The sequence below is a fragment of the Coregonus clupeaformis genome, unplaced genomic scaffold (assembly GCF_020615455.1).
Source record: "Coregonus clupeaformis isolate EN_2021a unplaced genomic scaffold, ASM2061545v1 scaf1003, whole genome shotgun sequence".
NCBI classification, from domain to species: domain Eukaryota; kingdom Metazoa; phylum Chordata; class Actinopteri; order Salmoniformes; family Salmonidae; genus Coregonus; species Coregonus clupeaformis.
Genome location: NW_025534457.1, coordinates 179,076 through 198,114, shown reverse-complemented (window position 1 = coordinate 198,114; position 19,039 = coordinate 179,076). Strand labels below are relative to the sequence as shown.

The 19,039-nt window shown below is 43.1% G+C and overlaps 2 protein-coding genes across 2 annotated transcripts; both read right to left on the bottom strand.

Annotated features, from left to right (window-relative positions):
• Window positions 1–793: 793 nt before the first annotated feature.
• Window positions 794–7,743, bottom strand: LOC123486105. The gene is made up of 14 exons (XM_045217305.1): window positions 7,669–7,743; window positions 7,209–7,481; window positions 6,801–7,109; window positions 6,427–6,705; window positions 6,018–6,260; window positions 5,680–5,796; window positions 5,533–5,557; window positions 5,347–5,444; window positions 5,130–5,180; window positions 4,736–4,819; window positions 2,906–2,968; window positions 2,704–2,778; window positions 1,383–1,439; window positions 794–834 (listed from the first exon to the last, which is right to left on the bottom strand). The coding sequence occupies exons 2-14, from the start codon at window positions 7,411–7,413 to the stop codon at window positions 827–829; spliced, it is 1,614 nt and encodes a 537-aa protein (XP_045073240.1). The 5' UTR covers window positions 7,414–7,481; window positions 7,669–7,743; the 3' UTR covers window positions 794–826.
• A 237-nt stretch (window positions 7,744–7,980) lies between these two features.
• On the bottom strand, window positions 7,981–13,677 carry LOC123486106 (pregnancy-specific beta-1-glycoprotein 1). The gene is made up of 4 exons (XM_045217306.1): window positions 13,560–13,677; window positions 12,951–12,995; window positions 10,849–11,133; window positions 7,981–8,433 (listed from the first exon to the last, which is right to left on the bottom strand). The coding sequence occupies exons 1-4, from the start codon at window positions 13,588–13,590 to the stop codon at window positions 8,087–8,089; spliced, it is 708 nt and encodes a 235-aa protein (XP_045073241.1). The 5' UTR covers window positions 13,591–13,677; the 3' UTR covers window positions 7,981–8,086.
• Window positions 13,678–19,039: the final 5,362 nt, after the last annotated feature.

Genomic DNA, 19,039 nt, shown 5'->3' with positions numbered 1-19,039 from the left:
GGATTCGCGTTTATCGTCGAAGGAATGAGCGTTACACTGAGGCCTGTACTCTGGAGCGGGATCGATTTGGAGGTGGAGAGTCCGTCATTGTCTGGGGCGGTGTGTCACAGCATCATCGGAATGAGCTTGTTGTCATTGCAGGCAATATCAACGCTGTGTGTTACAGGGAAGTCATCCTCCTTCCTTATCAAATCAAATCAAATCAAATGGTACACTTCCTGCAGGCTCATCCTGACATGACTCTCCAGCATGACAATGCCACCAGCCATACTGCTCGTTCTGTGCGTGATTTTCTGCAAGACAGGAATGTCAGTGTTCTGCCTTGGCCAGCGAAGAGCCCGGATCTCAATCCTATTGAGCACGTCTGGGACCTGTTGGATCGGAGGGTGAGGGCTAGGGCCATTCCCCCCAGAAATGTCCGGGAACTTGCAGGTGCCTTGGTGGAAGAGTGGGATAACGTCTCACAGCAAGAACTGTCAAATCTGGTGCAGTCCATGAGGAGGAGATGCACTGCAGTGCTTACTGCAGCTGGTGGCCACACCAGATACTGACTGTTACTTTTGAATTTGACCCCCCTTTTGTTCAGGGACACATTATTCAATTTCTGTTTATGTCTCAGTTGTTGAATCTTGTTATGTTCATACAAATATTTACACATGTTAAGTTTGGGGAAAATAAACACAGTTGACAGCGAGATGACGTTTCTTTTTTTGCTGAGTTTACAATGTGTTATTGTGTGTGTGTGTGTTTGTGTGTGTTTGTGTGCATAATCCATGTTCCCAGGTTTCTCCTGCTCCTCCTCTGATGGTGTGTCCCTCCAGCTCCCTCAAGGACCTGTAACAGATCACCACACAAAGTGATTTATCCCTCCAGCTCCCTCAAGGACCTGTAACAGCCTGTAACAGATCACCATCTCCATTTCCAAGGACCTGTCAATCACCACACAAGTTATTTATCCCTCCATTTCATTCAAGGACCTGTAACGTATCACCACACAACGTTTTTTTTTAGGTATACTTTAAATAGATGCAGTATACTTTGATATCAAAGCATTAGCTCAATAAGTATAATACAGGTGTAGCATCTTAATATGATCATCCTGTTGTTGCAGGACATTTCCTGCACAGTATGAAATACAAACTCGTAGTGTATTCAAGGTTTAAAAGAGGCTTCTAAAGTTTTGTATTTCCACTTCAGAATTTCAGACTTGATTTTCCCTAAATACAGATGTATCAAGCCCTACAAAAATGTCCATGCATTCTAATACACACAATAATTCACATATCCTTTTGCTGCAGGAGTATTTTCATTCTGTGAGAAACTGGTCAAATTAAGATCCTACACCTGTATTAGTGTCAATGGCATATGGCTATTAGTCTTACCTGTGGCTTTGTGTGGCTTCACTTGAGAATAGACTGAATCTGCTACTGGTGGGGTTGCTGTTTATGTAGGAGGATAAACATCAGCATAATATAATAGTTATATCCAGAATAATATCAATAATAATATCCAGAATAATATCCAGAATAATGTACAGAATAATAAACATTTATTCAATATGGGTCAAAGAGGAGTGTGGTTCTGATAGGGGGAATATGGAGGGAGGGATGTCTAGTCTTACCTCTCTTCTTCTTGGCTTTGACATTCTTTTGGAGGTCAACCTCAGCATAGATGTGACCAGCTGCTTCTGACAATGGACATTTGCAGTCAACAAATGCAGAAATTAGCTTAATGCATATGCTGCCTCTTCATTCGAAACAGAAAAACATAATCAGGCTCAGAGAGAGGTAATATAGGTGTAGAGAAGGGGTGGGCAAATTATGTTTGAGAAAATAAAATAAAACGTTTGTCCACCTCTGGAGTAGAGAGAATACAAATACAATAGTGAAATGTAGAGATTCCAATAGGCCGGCCTGAATGTTTTGACAATATTTAGGAGATAATTTGCTATGGGAGTGCAAATCCAAATGTATGTTAACATCAACACTATAATCCATAGTTCATCACACTGATGATTGTCACGCCCTGGCCTATAGAACTCTAGCTAGTTTGGTGAGAGTGAGAATATATTCTAGGTTTTGTATTTCTATGTTTGGCCGGGTGTGGTTCCCAATCAGAGACAGCTGTCGCTCGTTGTGTCTGATTGGGGATCATACTTAGGCAGCCAGTTTTCCTGCCTGTGTTGTGGGATTTTGTTAGGTTCATGTTTAGGCTTGTGTGTTAGCCTTTGGACCGTCACGGTTAAGTTTGTTGTTTTGGTTACTGTTTTGTGTGTTTATTAGTTAATAAACATGTTCGCCGTTCACGCTGCACCTTGGTCCGTCCCGTTCCTTAACGTACGTGACAATGATAAAAGGTAATGTGATCAGAAATGATTTCTCACCAGTTTCTTAGGACATACTTAGATATAGTTTCATACCCTTTCAATAGATTGTTGATTAAGTCTTACCGGGGGGCTGTGTATGGCTTCACTAGAGAATAGACAGGTTCTGCCTCAGGTGGGGTTGCTGTTTCTATAGGGGGTGAGGATAAAACATCAGCATAATGTTACAGTTATACAGAATAATATACAGTTATACAATACACAGTTAAAGGTATGAGGTCATGATGATCCGTTACATAGAGAATACAGCTTTTAATATGGGTCAAAGAGGAGTGAGGTTCTGACAGGGGGAATATGGAGGGAGGGATGTCTAGTCTTACCTCTCTTCTTCTTGGCTTTGACCTTCTTTTGGAGGTCAACCTCAGCATAGGTCACATCAACAGGTCCAGCGGCTGCTGACAATGGACATTTCCAGTCAACAAATGAAGGAATTAGCTTATTGCAAATTAGACCTCTTCATCACAAACTCAGAAATTGCGAATTAAGGTTTTAATGACTGCCAACCTGTATAATGGTTCTTACCAGTGGCTTTCCCTGTCTTCACCTCAGAGTAGACAGGATTTTCTTTTGGATAATCTCTCTTTACTGAGGAGGAAGAAGTACAGAGAACTTGTAAATATATTTATATATTATTATACGTGTGTGTGTGTCATATATAAAGTATATATATATACACTACTGTTCAAAGGTTTGGGGTCAGTTAGAAATGTCCTTGTTTTCCATGAAAACATTCATGAAATGAGTTTGAATAGGAAATATAGCAAAATGCATAGGAAATGTAGTCATTGACAAGGTTAGAAATAATGATTTTTATATATAAATAATAATTGTGTCCTTCAAACTTTGCTTTCGTCAAATAATCCTCAATTTGCAGCAATAACAGCCTTGCAGACCTTTGGCATTCTAGTTGTCATTTTGTTGAGGTAATCTGAAGAGATTTCACCCCATGCTTCCTGAAGCACCTCCCACAAGTTGGATTGGCTTGATCACCACTTCTTACGTACCATACGGTCAAGCTGCTCCCACAACAGCTCAATAGGGTTGAGATCCTGTGACTGTGCTGGCCACTCCATTATATACAGAATACCAGCTGACTGCTTAATAGTTTTTATATAGTTTGGAGCTGTGCTTTGGGTTATTCTCTGTTGTAGGAGGAAATTGGCTCCAATCAAGCGCCATCCACAGGGTATGGCATGGCGTTGCAAAATGGAGTGATAGCCTTCCTTCTTCAATATCCCTTTTACCCTGTACAAATCTCCCACTTTACCACCACCAAAGCACCCCCAGACCATCACATTGCCTCCACCATGCTTGACAGATGGCATCAAGCACTCCTCCAGCATCTTTTCATTTGGTCTGCGTCTCACAAATGTTCTTCTTTGTGATCCGAACACCTCAAACTTCGATTCCTCTGTCCAGTGTCTGTGTTATTTTGCCCATCTTAATCTTTTATTTTTATTGGCCAGTCTGAGATATGGCTTTTTCTTTGCAACTCTGCCTAGAAGGTCAGCATCCCGGAATGGCCTCTTCACTGTTGACGTTGAGACTGGTGTTTTGCGGGTACTATTTAATGAAGCTGCCAGTTGAGGACCTGTGAGGCGTCTGTTTCTCAAACTAGACACTCTAATGTATTTGTCCTCTTGCTCAGTTGTGCACCGGGGCCTCCCACTCCTCTTTCTATTCTGGTTAGAGCCAGTTTGCGCTGTTCTGTGAAGGGAGTAGTACATAGCGTTGTACGAGATCTTCAGTTTCTTGGCAATTTCTCGCATGGAATAGCCTTCATTTCTCAGAACAAGAATAGACTGACGAGTTTCAGAAGAAAGTTATTTGTTTCTGGCCATTTTGAGCCTGTAATCAAACCCACAATTGCTGATGCTCCAGATACTCAACTAGTCTCAAGAAGGCCAGTTTTATTGCTTCTTTATTCAGCACAACAGTTTTCAGCTGTGCTAACATAATTGCAAAATGGTTTTCTAATGATCAATTAGCCTTTTAAAATGATAAACTTGGATTAGCAAACACAATGTGCCATTGGAACACAGGACTGATGGTTGCTGATAATGGGCCTCTGTACGCCTATGTAGATATTTCATAAAAAATCAGCAGTTTTCAACTACAATAGCCATTTACAACCTTAACAATGTCTACACTGTATTTATGATCAATTTGATGTTATTTTAATGGACAAATAATTTGCTTTTCTTTCGAAAACAAGGACATTTCTAAGTGACCCCAAACTTTTGAACGGTAGTGTGTGTGTGTGTGTGTGTGTATATATATGTACACATTGTAACTCATCTTAGATACACTGCTACAATTTCTTTCTCAATATATGTCACAGTTGAGAGTCACCTTTCTTTTTCTTGTCCAACTTGTTCAGTTGAATCTGGGCGTAAGTCACATGACTTGGTCCAGCAGCAGAAGCACCAGCAGCATCTGAGACATAATACACAAACACCTCCACTTAGTCAAACTCTACATGTCATATTAAATGACAGGGCGGCAGGTAGCGGCAGGTAGCTTAGTGGTTAAGAGCGTTGTGCCAGTAACCGAAAGGTCGCTGGTTCTAATCCCTGAGCCGACTAGGTGAAAAATCTGTCGATGTGCCCTTGAGCAAGGCACTTAACCCTAATTGCTCATGTAAGTCGCTCTGGATAAGAGCGTCTGCTAAATGACTAAAAAAAAAAAAAAAATGAAGAGAAGCAGGCTACTACACATTCATACTGAAAACATTACATTACACTACCATTATCATTGTTGTCTGAGGGATTGATCGTATGGTAGATGTTAGCGTCACCTGTTGGTCAAAGAAGAGAGAGGCAGGTTAGTTAGGTTGATTATCCCTTAACTTGACTAGGGACACATTGTACGGTCACATGTTGTAAACAAAGTGGATGTTGATGAGTCAGTGTATGAGGTTACAGAGAGAGGAGAGTGGTAGAGGTCTGGGCTGAGAGACTGACCATTCTGCAGATGTGTATACCCAGTATCAGGAGCCTGGCCCTGGGTAGATCCTTGGTCCTGTTGGGGGTCCTGGTTGGTGCTCTGGGGCTGAGGGGGCCTACAGGGAGAGAGATACTCTGCATAGGAAGCACAGAGAAGATGTTATACTGTACGTATCAATATAGTTGAGAGACAGTTGTACTCAACAGAATATTCTGATGAAACAGGAACCTGTAATGACAAACACATTGTGTTATGTACTGAACTTTCTTCAAAAACGTATATTTAGAAATGTCTCTCCTAAACATGTAATAGAATGTTTTGTATTAAATGAGAAACAGCCAAAGTATCACCTTTGTTGTTTTGATTTCTCCACAGCAGGACCAGGAGAATGACCAGTAGAACACCAGCAACAACCAGACCCACAACCACTCCTACTAGGACTGATGTAGAGGATCCAGGAGCTACGACTGGAGAGAGAACAGCACAGACTCTGATAGAGGTTATATTGGTTTAGAGTATAGAGCATGAAAAGAAAGTAGGCTGGCCCATATTTTGACAATTTAGTTGAGAGATCATATTTTCTAGGGGAGTGCAAATCTAAAACTATATTAACATCAACACTTAATGACATGTTTTTTACACAGATAATAAAAAGGTAACTAACTTGTGATCATAAATGTTTTCTCACCTCTCACTGTCACCCAGCTCTCTGGTGATTCTCCTTGACCTGATTTACACTTATAGAATCCTTCATCTGACTTGGATACTGTAGGGATGGTCATCTCTCCTGTGGTCTCATTCTTGATGAGTACTCCATCTTTGTAGAAATCAGCTTTGAAGTTTGAGCTGACTTTCCGGTATTTACAGCTCAGAGTCACAAAGTCTCCTTCAGTCACGGGATGGACAGGGCTCTCCAGGATCACATCACCATCTGTGTAACATAATATAGAAATAATACTGTAAATCTGGAGTCATCCCTCACAATACATCAACATCTTATGAGCTTGTATTTATGAGATGCAATCATTCAGTTCCAGATTTGAACATGCTATCATATATATGTAGAAATGTTAGTGAGTGTTGTACAATAGATGTACCATTTACTGTGATGTTGACAGCATTACTGTACTCTCCTGATCCAGACTCACACCAGAACACTCCACTGGACCATGTGTATGTGTAGTTGATGGTACATGTGGACCCTGTTATTGATCCCCAGTTAGAGACACACCCTGACTCTACTCCTCTCTCTCTGTAGCTCATCAGTCTCCATCCAGTAGAGTTCCCCTTCTCCTCACAGCTCAATGAGAGAGACTTTGATGTAAAGTGTTGTGTTGTGTTGGGACTTATTCTGAGAGACACTGAAGGCTGCAGATCTGAAACAAAGAGAGACAGAGTCAAACCTATAGTTATATACACACATGAGGGTAACTTAAATATGATTCAATACAGTTTCAATGCAGTTAGTTACCTCCTGACCAGAGAATCTGAGGTTCACTGTAGAGTGTGTCATAGACTGGGTCTCCTCTCCCAGCTCTACACACATATCCTCCTGTGGGAGTAGGACCAGCAGGGATCAGAGTGTAGGAGTCTTCAGTAGTCCCATTGCCTGCTTCTGGAAGATGCTGAAAAGAGTAGGACTGCTCTGTTAAAGTGGGAACCGTCCTGTACCAGGAGAACCTCCAGCCTGTAGACGTCTTGTCAACTTCACAGCTCAGAGACACTGAGTCTCCAGGGTTCAGCCACTGAGGATAGATACTCAGAACAGCCTTAGGTTGATCTGTGATCAGACAGAGGACATGTTAGAGTTTTCTAACTTTCAGTCTTATCAATGATTATTGTTACCCATGGAGATGTTTAAATGATTAGATAGACTTACCAGACACAGTCAGTTGTACAGCATCACTGGTCTTGGAGAACGTCCTTCCCTTTACACCCTTACAGGTATATGAACCACTGATAAACACGTAGACAGGACTGATTCTGTACTCAGACTTTGTATTAGAGTACCGGTAGACTGAATAACCATTCTTATACCACTCATACCGCCAGTCAGTGTCTCCTCCCTGTATGTCACATCTCATAGTAACAGTCTCTCCTCTAAATATCTGGGTCCAGTTCGGTTGGAGGGTCAGAACAGCTACAGGTCTCTCTGCATAGACACAACACAGACAACTAACTGAATAAACAGTTGCACAATTGTAAATGTCTTTATTTATCAAAAGGTCTACTCATGTTAGCTATAATTGTTACAATGAGCAGACCAAATATTACACCTTAGATTACTTTATATCCATATACAATAGCAGCCGTTTATCATAAAACTGTTTTAGACTCACCAGTAATGTTTATATGGACTGGGTCACTGTACAGGGTATAGTAGACTGGGACTCCTCTCCTAGCTCTGCACCAGTACTGTCCTCCATCAGAGACACTGACCCTGCTGAGTCTGTAGGAGTATCCAGAGGTTGAGGTTACTGGTGTAGAGTCTGGTCTGTGTCTGTACCAGTAAAATTTCCATCCAGAAGACTCTACTGTACAGGTCAGTGTCACTCTGTCACCTGTGAATACGTTCGCTTGGTCTAAACTCAGTGTAGCCGTCGGACGATTATCTGTTGGAATCAAGAAATGTGTGTGATGCATCTGGAAAACATGGATCTGATCTGCTGCATGATATGTCCTCTTGATGGGTAAAGGTTCAAAACTCAGTGAGGCAGAATAGTCTACAGGCACACAAAAAATGTCTACATGATTGACTCAACAACAACAGTGTCTATCTATCTGTATGACAAGAGAGAGAACAGAACAAAGTAATGTACCTTTAACAGTGAGAGTGACAGGATCACTTGTTAGTGAAGATGTGGGTCTAGACACTCTGTTCCCTTCACACCAGTACTGACCCTGGTCAGACACACCAGCTCTACTGATGATGAGGGTGTCTCCTGTTATAGTGTGTCTGACAGACTGGGATACTACATTATCATTCCTGTCTTTGAACCACTGATAGCTCCAGTCACTGTGAGACTCTGTTGAACACGTCAGAGTCACTTTCTCTCCAGTGTATGCAGGGTTTGGCTTTACAGTCAGTGTAGCTTTGGGCAGAGCTGAGGAAACAGAGCACAAAAAATCTGAATTCATGCCTGGATTAATGGATTCTGCTATTTCAGCCACACCCGTTGCTGACAGGTGTATAAAATCGAGCTAACAGCCGTGCAATCCCCATAGACAAACAATGGCAGAAGAATTGCCTTACTGAAGAGCTCAGTGACTTTCAACGTGACACCGTCATAGAACGCCACCTTTCTAACAAGTCAGTTTGTCAAATGTCTGCCATGGTAGAGCTGTCGTGGTACTTCAACTGTAAGTGCTGTTATAGTGAAGTGGAAACGTCTAGGAGCAACAATGGCTCAGCTGCAAAGTGGAAGGCCACACAAGCTCACAAAACGGGACCGCCGAGTGCTGAAGCACGTAGCGCGTAAAAATAATCTGTCCTCGGGTTGAAACACTCACTACTGCGTTCCAAACTGCCTCTGGAAGCAACGTCAGCACAATAAATGTTAGTTGGGAGCTTCATGATATAGGGTTCCATGGCTGAGCAGCCGCACACAAGGCTAAGATCACCATGCGCAATGCCAAGCGTCAGCTGGAGTGGTGTAACGCTTGCCGCCATTGGACTCTGGAGCAGTGGAAACGCGTTCTCTGGAGTGATGAACTCTTCACAATCTGGCAGTCCGACGGACGAATCTGGGTTTGGCTGATGCCAGGAGAACGCTACCTGCCCGAATGCATAGTTCCAACTGTAAAGTTTGGTGGAGGAGGAATAATGGTCTGGGGCTGTTTTTCATGGTTTGGGCTAGGCCCCTTAGTTCCAGTGAAGGGAAATCTTAACGCTACAGCATACAATGACATTCTAGACAATTCTGTGCTTCCAACTTTGTGGCAACAGTTTGGGGAAGGCCCTTTCCTGTTTCAGCATGACAATGCCCCCGTGCACAAATCGAGGTCCATACAGATATGGTTTGTCGAGATCGGTGTGGAAGATCTTGACTGGCCTGCACAGAGCCCTGACCTTAACCCCATCGAACACCTTTGGGATGAATTGGAACGCCGACTGCGAGCCAGGCCTAATCGCCCAATATCAGTGCTCCACCTCACTAATGCTCGTGTGGCTCAATGGAAGCAAGTCCCCACAGCAATATTCCAATATCTAGTGGAAAGCCTTCCCAGAAGAGTGGAGGCTGTTATAGCAGCAAAGGGAGTACCGATGATATTGGAATGAGATGTTCAACGTGTCCACATACTTCTGGTGATGTTCTGTACTTACAAAACGACCATGTCTACATGATTGACTCAATATAAATAGTGTCCATCTTCATGACAACAAAATTACTCACCATTCAGGGTGATAGTGACAGGATCACTGATGATTGATGATATGGATCTGGACCCGATCTCTCCCTGACACCAGTAGAGATCCTGGTCAGACTCAGCAACACTACTGATGGTGAGGGTGTCTCCTGTTATAGTGTGTCTGCCAGACTGGGATACTACATTATCATTCCTGTCTTTGTACCACTGATAGCTCCAGATACTGTCAGACCCTACTGAACACGTCAGAGTAACTGTCTCTCCAGGGTATATAGGGTTTGGCTTCACAGTCAGTGTAGCTTTGGGCAGAGCTGTGAAAACAGAGCACAAAACATCTTAATACATGGCTGGTAATTCAGCTGTTTCTGTAACGTTGTAAGTAAAGCCTATTTTACATATGGTATGTTGACTCCATTCAGTTAGAATTGACAGTGTTTACAGTATATTTATATTAAGTGTGTCTACGGTGTATACATTTCTATTAAACCTCAGTGGCTCTGAATTTAGAAAGTCTAGATTGAAGACAAACAGTGAGCTCACCCGTGATGATGATGGGGAGAGAAAAGCTGCCATATGAATTCTGAGGCCGACCGCTCCTCCTCCCATCACAGTTGTACTGACCAGCCTGGTGAGGGAGTGAGATGGTGATGGTGTTTCCGGTCTGAATGGGAAGTTCTTGGTTGTCTCTGAACCAGTGGTACGTCCAGTCTGTGTAGTCTGATATGTCACACTGCAGAGTGACTGTCTCTCCAGGGTAGAGGAGACCCTGTGGAGTGACTATCTTCACTGAGGCCGTGGGCAGAGCTGTGGAAACAGTTATATGAAGACAAATGCAGTCAGAGCACCAATCTTTTCAAAGTATGATCTGACTTCAGTAAGTAGTACGGTAACTATTATTTTAGACATTTACACAATATATACAAAAGTATGTGGATACCCCTTCAAATGAGTAGATTTGGCTATTTCAGCCAAACCCGTTGCTGACAGGTGTGTAAAATCGAGCACACAGCAATAAAATCTCCATAGACAAATATTGGCAGTTGAATGGCCAAACAGTTACATAAAACTGTGCCCCTGCACATTGACTCCGTACCGGTACCCCCTGTATATAGCCTCCCTACTGTTATTATTATTTTTTTATTTTTTTTTACCATTCAGGGTGACTCTGACAGGATCACTGATGATTGATGATATGGATCTGGACCGGTTCTCTCCCTGACACCAGTACTGACCCTGGTCAGACTCAGCAACACTACTGATGGTGAGGGTGTCTCCTGTTATAGTGTGTCTGACAGACTGGGATACTACATTATCATTCCTGTCTTTGTACCACTGATAGCTCCAGATACTGTCAGACCCTACTGAACACGTCAGAGTAACTGTCTCTCCAGTGTATGCAGGGTTTGGCTTCACAGTCAGTGTAGCTTTGGGCAGAGCTGTGAAAACATATCACAGATTAGACATATTAACTAAAGTGGATACATTAGTAGCTATTTCAAATTTATTTTCAAATTGCAAAGAAGAGTTTTACTCATAATTAGGGACGTCCAGTTAGATATGGAGCATCACAAGTGAACTCACCAGTGACACTGATAGTGATGTCACCACTGGGTTGTGACGTCTGGGGCCGATCTGTCCTCGTCCCCTCACATCTGTACTGACCAACCAGACCAGTCAGAGTGATGGGGATGGTGATATCGATGACTTTACTGGTCTCATCAGGAAGGTGTTGGTTGTCTCTGAACCAGCTGTACATCCAGCCTGTGTAGTCTGATATGTCACACTGCAGAGTGACTGTCTCTCCAGAGTAGAGGAGACCCTGAGGAGAGACACTCACTGAGGCCACAGGCAGAGCTGTGGAAAGACACATGCAGTTAGTTGAGTCATACATAGAATATGCTCTATCATAATTAAATGCATTTAGTGCACCAATCTTTCCAAAGTTTGATCACCATATTTATTAAATTATTATATGAAATTAGATTTTTGGGGGGGGGAATTTACAGGTAACTGGCAAAATAAAGGAAACACTTGAGTAAATGAGGGATGCAAAGTATATTGTAAGGAGGTGCTTCCCGCAGGTGTGGTTCCTGAGCAATTCCCAAGCAATGAACATCCCATCATGCTTAGTGTCATGTATGAAAATACTGGGCAGGCAAAGTTGCCCATTATTTTGGCTACCATGGCTATGCCCCCATAGGATGACAATGCCCCCATCCACAGGGCACGAGTGGTCCCTGAATGGTTTGATGAGCATGACAACGATGTAAATCATATTCCATGGCCGTCTCAGTCTCCAGATCTCAACCCAATTGACCACTTATGTTAGATTGTGGAGTGTTGCCTGAGACAGTGTTTTCCACCACCATCAACAAAACACCACAGACACTTAGAATCTATGCCATTGAAGCTGTTCTAGCTAGAGGCCCAACGCCCTATAAAAACAATTTATGTTGGTTCTTTCTTTATTTTGGAAGTTCCCTGTATTTTTGCTGTTATAACTAAGAATACTGACACAGCCCATGATTGATTCAATATCAATAGTGTCCATCTTTATGACAAAAAAGCACAACAAAGTAATTCACCTTTTACAGTGAGAGTGACAAGATCACTTGGTTGTGAAGATGTGGGTCTAGACACTGTGTTCCCTTCACACCAGTACTGACCCTGGTCAGACACACCAGCTCTACTGATGGTGTGAGAGACTCCAATGTTACTGTAACCAGACTGGGATACTACATTATCATTCCTGTCTTTGTACCACTGATAGCTCCAGCTACTGTCAGATCCTACTGAACACATCAGAGTAACTGTCTCTCCAGTGTATGCAGGGTTTGGCTTTACAGTCAGTGTAGCTTTGGGCAGAGCTGTGAAAACATATCACAGATTAGACATATGACCTAAACTGGATACATGAGTAGCTACTGTAACTGGGAGCTGTTGGGGTGTATGGTCAGAACAGCCTTTGTGCTTTTCTGACCAAATAAAACCAGCATGAAACAATTGCCTTACACATGTTAAATCAAACCAGCATGAAACAATTGCCTTACACATGTTAAAATCAAACCAGCATGATACAATTGCCTTACACATGTTAAATCAAACCAGCATGAAACAGTTGCCTTACACATGTTATTTTGAGACATTAAAACCACAAAATATGTCCAGCCGAAAGCAGCTTTAAAAATCACAAATAAAGAAATAGAATGAAGCATTAAGAGATGGAGGCTTGATGAAGTGAACAAATATCTACCATCATCATCTTCAGAGTGTCCAGAGTTGATGAGTGTACTCAGCACTACAACAAAGAAAGTCACATTGCACCAATATTAGCTTAAAATTAATAACAACATGCCATATACATGTTACTGAATAATAGCCATTCATTCTTGAACAGTTTAACTTTTAGCTGTGAAACACGTTATCATGTGAAATTCAAGTCGTTTTTCCGTAAGGGTAGTACAACTGTCATATCCCATCATAACTCAAAATCTACTGTTATTTTATGACAATGTTTGTTAACAATGTCAGTGTAAACAAACAATGTACATGAATGAATTCCCCTAGCCCCATTCCTCAGCCGTATACCACAACAAGTGACAGGGTGGCCATTTTGTGGTAGTTTCAATTACGGACTGCAGCTTTAAATGGCCACTGACTTACCATGTCCTGCAATCCCACTTTAGTTCCAATTACTAATAAGCATTTGCACTGTTTTATCAATTAGGGATAAAAGACACAAACAAGCTAAAGCATTGAAACTGTCTTCATTTACATGATTATCTTATACCTTTGTTCAATCAAAGCCTTAGTAAATCAGGTAATTAGTGTTGATACACAAACACACTAACTCAGTACTTACAGAGTAGCACACAGAGCAAGGTGTGTTCCATTCTGTCCTGCCAACGATCTCTGAACTACAGTTCTTCTGACAAACCCCTCTACTTCCTATAAGATGACAGACCGATTAGTTCATGCCTCTTTACCGTCACACAGAGAAAACGAGAGAGAAACATTCTACAGACATGTACAAAGATTGTGAGAAAAAATAGTAGCGGTTAAAGGCGTGTTTATTTTCTGACCAACTTCTCTGTATGGCCCCACACTGCAAAATCTCACACTGGTTCCTTCCTCTTTATTGGAGGAAAGGAGGATGGAATGAGATTAGAATAGATGCTTGAAGGCCCTTTGCTAAATTGTCAGGTAGCAAGCCTAGCCAGCTAACCTCAGTTGTTCCACTGCCCACAAAGGACATATAACAACTTCAGCCACCCCCTCACTTAACAAACACACACACACATGCATGCACCCGCACATACACACACACATGCTTGCAAGCGTACGTAAAGGCTTAAAGACTGGGTGTAAGCAACGTGCCCCCCTTAGCACTTGTCTTTCACTAAAGGACCTTAACAACGGTGAACTTTCTCTCCATCCAAAAGATCCTGCAAGGAGCATAGGACCATGGAAAACAGAGCGTAGGAAGGAACAAGCTGTTTAGTCATACCACTTCTCCAAGAGAAACTGTAAAACAGAGAGCGTGCAGAAGGGCCTGGCACTCTTTTCCAAGGGCCTGTCTCTTTCCCTTCTTTCTATTCTCTTTTCTGTTCCCTCTCTCCCTGGCTATGCCCCGAGGGCTAAAGCATCCGGGTGAGGATAGACAATTGCTTTGTTCGCTAGGATATAAACACTGCATGACGATAGCGGCCAGGACCTATCGCAGGGCTCTAAAATAACATGTATCATTGGTAACACTGGTGCTCCCAAATTTAAAGTTAGGAGCACCACTTGAAATTTAGGAACACCAGAAAATAATATTTGTTATATTGATTGAAATACAGCGTATATTGTGCCTACATGAATTCTAGCTACTTTTGAAGCATATGTTGTGCCCTAGAAACTAATATGTAACACTGTAAAGACATTCGTTTATAATAAAAGCTAAAATGTGTATATGAATACCTGTAATTGGAATTACAGTAATTGGTGGAATATAAGGTTTCTACATTGTGTAAAGGCACTATTTTCCTATTGAGATGCATTACATTGAAAATTGTACACTGTCTCTTTAAAACGTTGGTTGACTGAACAAAGTGTAAACAAATGGTTAATGACGGGAGAGTAGTTTTAGAACGGCTCATGACATGATATATGAGTATAAAATGTGGTTCCGGCGATCCGCTATTGGAAGATAAAAATGTTGGGCCGGTAATATGGGTCAGATCTTTTGACCTGGTTGGGCAAGAAGCTAGCCGTTTTCATTGCAGTAATGGTGCAACCATGATGCTGACAAATCTGCACTCGCTTGTTTCTCTAACGCACTCTAGGGAAGCCTTATCATTACAAAAGTTATTATCTGGGAGATTTTTATCCTAGTCGCACAGTGCTTCCAATATAAAACAAATTTTCACACAGCAACATATTTTGTCGCATTCGGGATGGGGTCTCCCAGGACCCACATGGGGTTGTCACTTCTATCAGGTTGCAGCAAGTCAGTCTGGATAGATGCAGGAAGTGGCCTCTATGGGGACAGAGCAGCCAGTACCATGACTTAAGACGTCAGGCAACATAGCCGGAGGAAGAAGGAAATTATTGCAGTAGGACAGCTACGTAACTGGTCTTGGCCCTGCTCCATGGAGGAGGGTAGTCAAGTGCAGAGAGATCTCCTCAGCCGCTCGCTCCTGTAAGATGGGGAAGCAAAGCAGGCAGTGGCCCGGCTGGGTGAACCAATCACAGTAAAAAATGGACTAGGAAAAGCTGAAGCTTTGTGGACTTGGGAGTAACAGATAGCTGTGTGGGGCTCTGATGCCTGGTGAGGGCGAAGCAAAACCCCACCACACTTCTTCCCTAAGTCCCAGAAAGTAAAGTAAGGAATTACTATACTGACTGATCTCTATCTGGAGAGGGTTATCCGTAACAGAGTCAAGTCGCCTTTGCCAAAAAAATCTCTCAGAATCCTTAAAAGGGCTGAGGGGTTTTCACAGTGATCGCTGGAAACCTGTTAAACTGTAGAACAGGGAAGCCAATATGGTTAGATTTCCCCTGTCTTGTTGTATAGAGTAGCAGCGTCCTCTGATGAGAAAAATTAGGGGTGGCAGGTAGCCTAGCGGTTAGAGCGTTGTGACAGTAACTGAAAGGTTGGTTGTTTGAATCCCTGTGCCGGCAAGGTGGAAAAATCTGCCGTTCCACCCTTGAGCAAGGCAGTTAACCCCCAAAACAACTGCTTCCCAGGCGCCGATGACATGGATGTCGATTAACGCAGCCCTCCACACTGCTCTGATTCAGAGGATTTGGGTTAAATGCGGAAGACACATTTCAGTTTAATGCATTCATTTCTGCAACTGACTAGGCAGCCCATTGATTGTGATTGCTTGCGCCAACAGTTAGAGGCAAAAAGGGCCACTGTGGAAGGCGATAGACATACTGCCGTCCTGTTCCTTGTGTCTCAACACTGGAGGGAGGGCTGACATGCTGACTTCCACCCCTGGCTGAAAACATGAGAAAGTTCCAGGGGGAAAGCCTGAGGGAGGGGGACACTCGGGGGAACAAAAAGTGTGTTTCCTACATTTTCTGATGTGAGCACAGCACAGCCACTAAAGTCAGCTGCTGCACAGAGAATAGGGTTTTGTCTTAACACAGCCCTTCTTTCCCACTGTTACTGTACGAAACTCAGAGAGGGGAAGGACTGGCAAATATTAAACCCGAACAGGAAGTGTAGAGCAGGGAGCCGTAGGCTCTGCACTCTATTCTACTCATCTGCCAGGACTGGGCCCTAGGTTGGCCGACCCTTCTTACCGCCCTTAGGAGAGTTAGAGGGGCTGGTCCTTGATGTGTCTGCAGCGTAGGACTGCTTCCCTACAGGTTTGGCCTGGTTCAGCCTGAGTATTAGCAGACCTCTGCATCGCATGGACCTCAGTCCCCAAGGCCAGCTTCTTGCTACCTCCGAGCTGTGAGGCTGGGGCGAGATGTAGGAACAAAGAACAAAAAGGCTGCCATGGGGGCAAGGTCTGTGGGGCAGGCAGCAGTTGAAGGCTTCACCTTTGTTCTTGCGAATGTCACACTTCTGCTGCATTGCCAAGACTTTGGTTGTTGACATTGGCTATTGAAAATAGAATCCAGTAGAAAATGTATTTCATATCGAACTGAAGCTTGTATGCCCTCATAATAGTGGACAGCATTTAGTGAGCAAATGCGCACGCACATCTATTCTCCGCTCTGAGTTAGTGCTGTCCACAAGTCTGGTGACTCGTGCTCACTAGAGGTATTGGCGTCAAAGAGGTGGCATCAAACAGAGACACTTTTAGCTATATAACTGACGTGGACCGAATCACCACAAAGTGGGGCTGGTTCAGTTATTAGGCACAAAGCAACTCAATGCAAGGTGAACTACATACAAGAGCTAAGATAGTTATACCCAGACGGTGGTTAGCTATCTGGCATTAGTCGTGAGGACTTGGAGTGTGGCTGAATCTCAGCACAGGCCGGTAATCAGTAAAACCTGGCTTAATCTCAGCACAGGCCGGTAATCATTAAAACCTTGCAAAACCATACAGTGGCCAATAATAACTCTGGGAGAAACGCATTGCTTTGCCGGGTTTTGCGTGTGCAAGTCGATGCTTAGCTGTGAGCTTTTGTTGTTAGCTTGCTAGTGTTCACCTAGTTGGTTAATAGCCTAGCTAGATAGTACCACGTTAGCCGAAGACAACCATATGAATAGCATTGTTTTCTTCAGTCTTGAGAATCTCTTTTGTCCATAGCACTAATAGGTGTATCTGGTCAGTTTAGCCAACGAAAACGAGTAAACATTAGGTGTACTAAATGAGAGGAGCAAGATGGCCAGTAGTAGCTAGCTTTTCAGCATTGCTCTGAATTATCCTTGACAGGCATGAGCTAGCTCATTAGATGCCTTGTGGCTAATGGTTAGCTGAAGTAAGCAGTGTTTATGAACGCTATAGCCGGGAGGCTAGTGTAAGCGTTAGCTAGCTGTCAGCCACCTCGTGAGAGTAAGGATAAGCTATAGCTAGAACAGTGCTAGCTGAAGGGAACAGCGTGGGTGCAGTGTTCAAATTCGGATTCAAAATCTCATACGATCGTAATGCGTGAGACTAAACCGGTCAGCCTAGTCATCACAAACAAGTGAATGTAAGTTGTACTAAACGAGAGAAGGGAGCTAGCAATAATACCGTCTGGGCAGGTAGGGAACTCGTTTCCGATTTATCTAGCCATGCTAATATAACTGTATGTGCAGGTAGGAATGCTAGTGTGGTTAGCTTGATTTCCACCATAAGATAGCTAGTGAGCATAGTAACGTGTAAGCTGGTAAGCATCTTAGGTATTACTGTAGCCAGTGGAAGCTGCTGAGAGGAGGACAGCTCATAATAAATGGAATGGAATGAAACACCTGGAAACCATGTGTTTGATGTATTTGATACCATTCCACTGATTCCGCTCCAGTCATTACCACTAGCCCATTCTCCCCCAATTAAGGTGCCTCCAACCTCCGGTGGCTGTAGCTGGCATAGTGCTAGCTGAAGGGAACCGCATGGGGGCAGTTCGATTTCCGGTAGGTATTCTCCCACAACCGCAGAGCCGTAAGGCTAGCCAGTCAATATAGAAATACACAAAAATAAGCGTAGGTTAAACTAGACGAGAGAGGGAAGCTAACAATATTACTGTCTTGCAGGTAGTAATGCTGGTGTTGTTAGCTTGTCTTGGGCGTTAGCTAGCTAGCTAGCAGCTACCTCGTGGTGAAGGTGGTAGCTTGCTCAGCTAGCTCAGTGCTGGCTGAAGGAAACCGTGTGGGGGCAGAATTAGCCTTCAGATAGTGTGCTCCACGCGACAGAAAGAGCTGTGAGGCTGAGATGGTCGGTCTAGTCAATTCTTAAGAGTTGATTGACGCAAGCTTCTATATCATTAACACATGAACATTTTAGTCATTTAGCAGACACTCTTATCCAGAGCGACTTACAAGAGCAATTAGGGTTAAGTGCTAAAATTACATATGGAATAGTATTAAGATGCTCATACCACTTATCATTTAGCGATTAGATTTTTAATTTAAATGTCAACAACTTTTTTTGGGATGAAATATTGATTTTGGCCTTTACTACTAAAGCCCAGTGCCCAGTTCCGTGACAATTGTTGAGGTCGTAGAGCAAAACGGAGAACACCACCGTGTTTGTGAGAATCTCCCCTTTCCACAGTGGGGTCCCATACGTTTTTAGCCCAAACGGTTCGTACGCTACCACACAGAAGATGGCACATTGACGGTACCGACTTCAGACGAGTCTCAAGGCACTTGTGGGGGTCGAAGAGCAAAATGGAGAACACCATCATGTTCGT

Bases quoted from the DNA above. Each gene is read 5' to 3' on its own strand.
- LOC123486105 (XM_045217305.1), bottom strand. From the start codon at position 7,413: ATGAGATGTGACATACAGGGAGGAGACACTGACTGGCGGTATGAGTGG. The intron at 6,261-6,426 runs GTACATCTATTG...TATGTTACACAG, and splicing joins TGTCAACATCACAGTAAATG to ATGGTGATGTGATCCTGGAG. The intron at 5,558-5,679 runs GTGATACTTTGG...TTGTCATTACAG, and splicing joins GAGAAATCAAAACAACAAAG to GTTCCTGTTTCATCAGAATA.
- LOC123486106 (XM_045217306.1), bottom strand. From the start codon at position 13,590: ATGGAACACACCTTGCTCTGTGTGCTACTCT. The intron at 11,134-12,950 runs GTAGATATTTGT...ATGTTTTCACAG, and splicing joins ACACTCTGAAGATGATGATG to CTCTGCCCAAAGCTACACTG. The intron at 8,434-10,848 runs GTAAAAAAAAAT...CTGTTTCCTCAG, and splicing joins TGTCAGAGTCACCCTGAATG to CTCTGCCCAAAGCTACACTG.